The following is an 8,878-nucleotide window of genomic DNA, read 5'->3' as shown; positions in this document are numbered from 1 at the left end:
CTTAAAATATCCAAATGTTTATAACCCTTGCTATGCAATTAACAAGAAAATTGAAAGTACAGTATTTCTAATTCCACCACATTCAGAAATCTTACACACAAAACTCAATTTCCAGAAGAAAGTTGGAACATCTTCAAAGTCTGTGCTGATGTTTAGGTACTGCGTTCATCACTAATTTGAGAATTCAGCCTCGTTCAAAGAAATACAGCAAATGCATATTAATATAGTCAGAATCCATACAAAAATTACAGAATTTTAATTGAATTTTAAAAGTAAGCAGCAAATCACAAGTTTTCCAATTAAATCATTGTAGAGCAATACAGCATAATTAGATTTTTCATTAATGCAGGAGAAACACCAACCTCAGTTTTCTTTCACATAAGGTATGAAATCAATAGCAGATTAAGATTCGTTCAGGTTTAACACTGGATATTTTAAACCATCTTAATGTCAAAAAGAAATTAGACAGTACCGCTCAAGGCTTTATTAGCAGGTATCTTAGAAATGTTAATGCAGTTGCAAATCCAGCCCCATTTCTTATACAAGCTTCTATCCAGGTAAAAGGCAGATGCATAATGCACAATGGACAGATTTTCAACTCTGCCACAGCTCTTTAAAGCTAAAATAGCTTTATTTCTTTCTTTTAAAATGACCAACTTTTGCAGTTATCTTATTGGCACCGTATTACAAAATCATTTAATAGCATACCACTAACATCACACATACTCACTGGTCACAGAGGTAAAATATCCCCTGCATAATCCAGTATTCAATGAATGGAAGAATGAATGAATTTAGACACTAGGAGGGGTTGGAGAGAGGAACACAACAATCATCTAAAAAAAAACCCTAAATCTCACACATTCTTCATTTGTAGAAAGTTCAATATTAGAATTCCCTCACATTAATTTTCTATCAAAAGAATTGTATTGATACAATATTTGGTGACATCACAGAAACATTAAGATGCTTCCAATACAATCAATTGTTTTCACTGCAGACTGATTACCACAGTATTTGGCCTCAAGTAACAAAGTCTACAAAATATTCTGAGCTTCTCTCCCGAAGAACCAGGAGGAACTAATAAACACCCTTCTTGATTACTCACGCAAATGCAGCATGTTCTGAAAGTCAACGCAACACTAATCATCCATTTCACACGATCTTCACCCTATTCAATAATCAAGGTACATCTGAACTAGATGAAGCTCTAAGGATTAACTTTATCTTAAAAGATGTTGACATTATATTGTCACACTCATGCAAGAACTCTCATTATAGTTTGCAGATTAAAGTGCCTTCTTTAAAAAAATAAATTATTTGCATTAATATTTGTAAAAAAGTATTATGGAGGCATATAGTCTTTTAGTATGCTCTTAGTGGTAGGCTTCATTTTCAACGCTCCAACCCTGCTGCCAGGTCAATGTTTACTGTTTGTATTGGGCTTCTGAAAATACTTGAAAGTCCAAATGTGTCCATCATTTCAAAACATCAAGGCGATTACTACTTCTTTAACCTACCGTCCAATGTGAATGCACAACCTAGAAAAGCTAATTTTCATTTTTTAAAAACATAACCACAAGAATGAACTCTCCCTGAATTACTGGATCTTCAGATTTAACCCAGAAGCGTGCTGACGCATCTCAACACCTTAACCATGTGGTAATTTCACCTTGGTCCAATGTTATGCTCATTTAAAATCTTTAAGAAACTTTACAGAAAATCCGAATTCCTTCCAAATACTTTCTAAAAATATTCCACAAACGGTACACCTTGAACACAATTGCCTTGATTTGATTTATCCAAAATGCCTTTAGTTTTATGTTCAACCATTTATTAACTTAAGAGTGTATGCGTTCTAAACATAAACCTAGACTTGCTTTGCTGCCCAGTGGTAAGGTGACAATTGTGAAAGCACGTTATGGGATTCCTTTCAAAATTAAATCGAAAACCAGGATATAAGGTCTACCATTTGCAAGGCTATATTGAAAATTCATTAAATATCACTGCCTGTGACAATTTAAGCTTGGTCAAATATTATAGACTGAAAAAAAACATACATCTTGAACACAATCCAAAAATGATTAACAAATAATAATCCAGGGTGTATTACATATATTCAAATAGATGTTTTTCCAGAAACATCTACAGTAGTTAGAAATTAAAGTGGAGGTGTTATAATTTAAGATCTATTTAAAGTATGTCAGGATGAGGTACAAAACCCTTTGTCACCAAAGTGGCCCAAAAGAGCTGAGAACTCCCACTGAAGATAGAGTGGGATTAATGGAGTGACTGATTTTAAACACAATTCTGACCATTGCATTTACCCCATTCTCCAAAGGATTGTACAGTTACAAATAAATTTCTATTAAAAAATTCAGATACAGCTGAACATTTCATTATAGATTACATAAAATTAAACATCCATGTCTTGAATCTTGATTTGGGGTTGATCCCAAATAGTCTATTCTATTCACGTATCGATTATTTTCAATCTGTTGATTTGGTTAGAGGCTTTGACGAAAGCTTGATGGCGGTTGCATATGACTGCTAAATATATTGGAAATATACAGTAGCCCACTGTCTTGGGATTAGCTCTTGTACACGAATACAGGAATAAAAAGATTTGTAGGTACGGAATTAGAAAGAGAATGGCCCACAACCAGAACGGGAGTGAAAATAAGCGTGCAGTCACTGTCTGGGTCCAAGATGTTTCACTCTCCAGCTTCTCTGACTTGCGATGAATATGTTCCAAAGCCAGTTGGTTATAAGTCTCATTTATTTCAAACACATAATAAAAAGCTGCAGCACTTGCGAGCAGATAGAATCCTACACCAAGCCATCCCATTCTCTGACGAAAGTTCATCATTCTCCATAATCTACTTTCTCTGCAATATAAAAGTGAGACATGCATCAAATATACAGTGCCCTGAAAAAGTACTCGGCCACCCACAACTATTTCCACACTTTACCGACTCATCTTCTAAACTTAAAATATATTCAAGTAGGATTATTTTGAGCAACATACATCAAAGTTGCTGGTGAACGCAGCAGGCCAAGCAGCATCTATAGGAAGAGGCGCAGTCGATGTTTCAGGCCGAGACCCTTCGTCAGGACAGGATTATTTTGAGCTAATTTACAAAACATTGTGCATCATGTGAAATCAAAAGAAAAATTCCAAAACCTGTAAACAATTTACTAAAAATTAAAAACCAAATTCATGAGGTTGAAAAAGTATTCATCCACTTTGTAATTACTAAGCTAACTTTCCTCTAGTACCATACTGTATATCACCTTACCAACTCACTCAATTTATCAATGTAGAAAATTAGAGAATCACCTGCTTTCAATGAATGGTAGATTTTCAACAGGCCAAACCAAAATGAAGCCAAAAGAGCATTCAAGACAAGTCAGGGAAACATAAATCTGGGGAAGGGTACAAGATCATCTCAAAGGCACTGAACATACCTTGGAGCTCAGTGCAGTCCATTCTGAAAAAATGGAAAAATATGAAGCCACAGCCACACTGCCTAGGTCAGCCTCCCCAACACCACCCCCCCAAACTTAGTCGCAGGAGAAGAATGGCACTTGTAAGAGAGGCTGCTGTGACACCAGAGGCTGCTATGACACCAACAGTCACTCTGAGTGAGCTGCAGAAGTCTGTGCTGATACTGGAGATGAAGTTCACAGTACCACCATCTCTACAAAAATTTGCACAAAAAGGGTATTTATGGAAGAGTGCAAGGAAGTATACCTGGCTAAAAAAAAACATATTCTTGCCCATCAAGACATTGTTAAGTATCACTTAAGATGTGGAACAGGTCTTGTGTGTGGATAAGACTAAAGTGGAACATTCTGGCCTCAACACTAAGCCATACATGTGGTGTAGAACTAATGCTGCACGTCAGCTAGGCAACACCACCCCACTGTAAAGTATGCTAAGGGGATGATTTTCAGCAGCAGGGACTGGAAATCAGGATTGATGGGAAGGTGAATGCTGCTAAATACAGAGAGATCCTGGATAAAAACCTGCTAGCCTCTGCCTGAAAGCTTAAACTGGGGAGTAAGTATATCCTAGTGGCTTCTAATGAAGAAAATTGATGTCCTTGAGCAGCCCACTAATGAGTCCTAACCTTAACCCAATCAAATATCTCTGGCTGTCCACCAACACTCCCCAACTAACCTGACTCAGCGTGAGCAACTTATTCATAATCTTGCTCCATCACATCGTGCAGAGCTAATACAGGCTTATCTAGAAAGACAGCTGCAAGAGGTGGTTCAATTACATGCTGAGCAACCGGGGATGAATACTTTTGAACTGCTGACATTTCAGTGTTTGAATTTTCAGCTTTTCATGCTTTAAAGATTTCTACTTTTTGGGCTCAACTGTGTAAAACAGAGCATGTGATTCACAAATAAAAATTCTCAGTTGAATTGATCAAAAGCCATGGTTGTAACACTCATTTATGTGAACAAAGGATTGGGGCCGAATACTTTTACAGGGCACTGTACATTAAAAAAAAATTAACTATTTTAATACATTGGGAAAGCAAGGGGTTTGTCCTGTCATCCTGAAGCTGGAAAAATTCTTTCTGAAAGCAAAACACAACGTGATTAAGAAAGATCAAAATCAAGAAACTTATTAAGGTTAAAGATTGTGCAGTACAGAAGTGTAAAGGAGAACAAAAAAATTGTTATTCTGGTTTCATTACACCACAAACAAACTCAGTAAGATAAAGAACAATAATAAAAAAACACAATAAATATAAATACATAAGATAGCTTATATCCATAGACTAATTGTATCTCCATGAAGTGACACTAGGCACAGGAGCATCTGTACATGAAGTGACTTGACAAATGATAACGTAATGGTGGTTGTGGGTGTGGTGGTGTGGGATAGTGGGTGGAGGTGTTGATTATTGCTAGAGGAACATAATTTTCTGGGTCTGGTGGTTCTGCCGTGGATTCTCGTACATAAGTACACATGCCAATCAATGACAGAAACCAGTTAGGTAAGTTTATAGGTAGCAAACCCCACATTAGCTATACTCAACGCAGGTGCTGGTGTGAAGTATTAACATAGTTCCTGCCCTCCAGTTCTGAAATAGAGCTCAAAGAGCATAACAATGGTTATTCCTTTAGCCACTCTGCACTGCTGCCCCTACCCCTGCCCGTAGAAGGGTAGAAGCTATTCTGGCTGGAGCTCTGTGACTAGTTGTGTTTAACTAGTACTGTATCTGTACTGGGACATCTGTTGTTTGTGATGCATATATATATGGTGAAAACACAGATGAGATGGTTTTGTATGTTTGCAGTAGAAGGTATTGTGGAGAGCGTAGAAGACTACCATAGGATACAGCTGGGTGTAGATTACAGATTTGGGCAGAGAAATAGCAAGTGGCATTTAACCCAGTCAAATGTGAAATGTTGCACTTTAGAAGATCCAATGTAAATAATGTAATGTAACAGTAATATAGCAGTTCGTGCAACTCTATTACAGCTTGTGTAAACTGAATTCAGAGTTCAATCCCTTCTGTAAGGAGTGTCTATATATCCTCCCCATGGAATGTGTGGGTTTCCCAGGGTGCTCCAGTTTCCTCTCACAGTCCAAAGACGTACCAGGTTGGTTAACTGGCCCTAGTAAATTGTCCCACAAGTTTAGAATGGGGGCTTTCAGGGGTTGCTGGGGCAGCATGGCTCACAGAGTTGGAAGGGTCTTTACGCTGTATTGCTAAATAAGTTGATGAGCAGAGGGGTTTTGGGATCCTAGTACATACGTGTAGTGGTGACGGAAAGTTTGTGAACCCTGTAGAATTTTCTCTATTCCTGCATAAATGACCTAAAATGTGATCAGATCTTCACGTCCTAAAACTAGATAAAGAGAACCCAATTAAAGAGCACCAAAAAAATTGTACCCGTTCATTTATTGATTGAGGAAAATGATAAGCTTGCAAAAGACCACCTGAATGTTCTACAACACTTCTGGTACAATGCTCTGTGACAGATGAGATAAAAGTTTTTGGCAGAAATGCACATTGCTCTGTTTGGAGGAAAAAGGGCACTGCACACAAACACCAAAACCTCATCCCAACTGTGAATGGGGTGGAAGCAGCATCATGGCTTGGGGCTGATTTGCTGCCACAACTTGGAGTCATTAAGGGAACAATGAATTCAAAATTGTATCAAGACATAGGATAATGCAAAAAGTCATGATCCAAAAGGCAAGACTAAATCAACAACAGAATGGTTTAAAAAGAAGAAAATTTGTGTTTTGGAATGGCCAACTGCTGATCTTAATCCATTAGGAATGTTGTGGAAGGACCTGAAGCGAGCAGTTCATGCAAGGAAGCCCCCCGACATCCTAAAGCTGAAGCGGTTTTGTAAGGAGGAATGGCTGAAATTCCTGCAAGCTGATGTGCAGGACTGACCAACAGTTACCGGAAACGTTTGGTTGAAGTTATTGCTGTACAAGGGGGTCACAGCAGTGGCTGAAAGCAAAGGTTCGTATACTTTTTCCACAAATATATGTAATTTTTGTCAATAAATAAATAAGTATAACGTTTCTGTGTTATTTACTTAACTGGGTTCTCTTTATCCACACATTCACTACTATCTGGCTAAATTTGCCGATGATACAAAGATAGGTGGAGGAGCGGGCAGTGTTGAGGAAATAGAACCTGCAGAGAGACTCTTAGACAGTTTAGGGCAGTGGTCCCCAACCTCCGGGCCGTGAAGCATGCAGTGGTGCAGCAGTAGCTGGAGCGCACCCAGCACATGTTTAAGAAAAAAGCCGAAATAAACAAGTTAATTAATTAGGTGCCACCTGACAGGTAAATGTCGGCCCAGATAAGAGGCGATTGCCGATTTCACTTGCTCGACGGGATGTTCACTCCTCTTTCCAGGGCGCTGGAGCCTTTAGCTGTTCCATTGTTTGGTCAATTTAAATGCCAGCCCAGACAGGCTGAAAAGACAGGGCTGTCAGGATCAAGGTGACATGTTGAATCTACACAAACTTCTAATAAAGTATAGGTGCTGCCATGCTGGTCCCAGGACAGATCCTCTGACACTTTTCAGAGAGAGAAACGTCAATCCTTAATGCCGAAGAATTTAAAGTTATTGACCTTCTCCACCTCAGTTCCTCTAATGAAGACTGGCTTCTGGGCGGCATCTAATTAATTAGCTTGTTTATTTCGGCTTTTCTCTTAAAGATGTGCTGGGTGCGCTCCGGCTACCGCTGTACCCCTGCATGTTTCGTGGCCCAGAGGTTGGGGACCACTGGTTTAGGGGAATGGGCAAAGAAGTGGCAAATGAAATAAAATGTTGGAAAGTGTACGGTCATACACTTTGGTGGAAGAAATAAACGGGCAGACTTTTATTTAGATGGGGAGAGAATTCAAAATGCAGCGATGCAAAGGGACTTGGGAGTGCTTGTGCAGGATACCGTAAAGGTTAACCCTCAGGTTGAGTCGGTTGTGAAGAAGGCAAATGCAACGTTGGTATTCATTTCTAGAGGAATAGAATATAAGAGCAGGGATGTGATGTTGAGGCTCTATAAGCCACTCGTGAGACCACACACGGAGTATTGTGTGCAGTTTTGGGCTCCTTATTTTAGAAAGGATATACTGACATTGGAGAGGGTTCAGAGAAGATTCACGAGAATGATTCCAGGAATGAAAGGGATACCGTATGAGGAACATCTGGCAGCTCTTGGGCTGTATTCCCTGGAGTTCAGAATGAGAGGGGATCTCATAGAAACAGTCCCAATGTTAAAATGCCTGAACAGATTAGATATGGCAAAGTTATTTCCCATGGTAGGGGTTTCTAGGACAAGAGGGCACGACTTCAGGATTGTAGGACGTCCTTTTAGAACAGAGATGCGGAGAAATTACTTTAGTCAGTGGTAAATCTGTGGAACTTGTTGCCACTAGTGGCTGTGGAGCCCAAGTCATTGGGTGCATTTAAGGCAAGAGATAGATAGGTTCTTGATTAGCCAGGGCATCAGAGGGTATTGGGTGAAGGCCGTGGAGTGGGGTTGACTGGAAGAATTGGATCAGCCTATGATTGAATGGGGATGCAGGGTCAATGGGCCAAATGGCCTACAATTTCCCCCAGGATGAATAAAGTATGACTATGACTAAATAAATCTGAAAAGCCACAACCCCCAACATTTTGCAGAAATCAGTTAAGGCTGATCAGCACATCCACCCACTAACTCACCTTACCCGACCACTACTTTATCATTTCCTGTCAGTTAATTTACGTACAGGCACTCTATCTCCTGTCATTTCATCGATTATTCTATATAAGCCATCTTTTACATTCATTGTTTTTAAAAAGGTTATTGTGTTTTCTTTTGTGATGCATCAGATCTGGAGTAACAATTATTTCATCCTCTTTTACAGCTGTGCACTGGAAATGAAATTAAACAATCTTGAATCCGCTCTCAGCTCCCAGGCGAAGCTGCCAGCGAAACCCTCGGGTCACCTCTACCCGAGCCCCCGGCCGCCCAGCTCCGAGCCCCAGTAGCAGGCTTCACTGACTCCAGCCCCGGCCTTGGGCCCCGAACCTCGCTCCCCGAGACCGGTTCCCAACCGCGGGCAGCCCCGACCTCCGCCTCCCCGTCGTCAAGCCGAGCCGCGGAGCACCAACCCCGGCCGAGCTTCGCTCTGGCCCCGAGTTCCAGCTCTGAGCCTCGCCCCCTGGTGCCGGTGCCAAGCTCAAACCCAAGCCCCGGCCCCGGCCTCGGCCTCACCTCACTGGAGAAGGTACGGCAGCGGCGACTCTAACTTCACTCGATGGCCGAGCGGCCCGCTCCGTCTCCACCGGCTGACGAGTCACAAGCAAATCCGCTTCCGGGTTCTGGACGCCCACATCC

The 8,878-nt window shown here is 40.7% G+C and overlaps 1 protein-coding gene across 2 annotated transcripts; it reads right to left on the bottom strand.

The window, feature by feature from the left end:
* Positions 1–218: 218 nt before the first annotated feature.
* tmem251 (transmembrane protein 251) lies at positions 219–8,878 on the bottom strand. 2 transcript variants are annotated; one of them, XM_063043165.1, is made up of 3 exons: positions 8,756–8,866; positions 3,029–3,131; positions 219–2,888 (listed from the first exon to the last, which is right to left on the bottom strand). In XM_063043165.1, exons 2-3 carry the CDS (start codon positions 3,064–3,066, stop codon positions 2,474–2,476), a joined length of 453 nt encoding a protein of 150 aa, XP_062899235.1. In that variant the 5' UTR covers positions 3,067–3,131; positions 8,756–8,866; the 3' UTR covers positions 219–2,473. The 2 variants fall into 2 exon arrangements, with proteins under 2 accessions (XP_062899235.1, XP_062899246.1); XM_063043176.1 differs by lacking the exon at positions 3,029–3,131 and having other exon boundaries at positions 8,756–8,878.

This window comes from Mobula hypostoma, chromosome 1 (genome assembly GCF_963921235.1).
Source record: "Mobula hypostoma chromosome 1, sMobHyp1.1, whole genome shotgun sequence".
Lineage (NCBI taxonomy): Eukaryota > Metazoa > Chordata > Chondrichthyes > Myliobatiformes > Myliobatidae > Mobula > Mobula hypostoma.
The sequence above is the reverse complement of the archived record's forward strand: the minus strand, read 5'-3'. Positions and strand labels throughout refer to the sequence as shown.

What these genes read in the sequence shown, in the direction of transcription:
- tmem251 (XM_063043165.1), bottom strand. Translation starts at nt 3,066, where the DNA reads ATGCTGCTTGGCCTGCTGCGTTCACCAGCAACTTTGAT. An exon ending in CGTTCACCAGCAACTTTGAT is followed by an intron (nt 2,889 to 3,028) that starts GTATGTTGCTCA and finishes TTTATATTGCAG; the next exon opens with AGAAAGTAGATTATGGAGAA.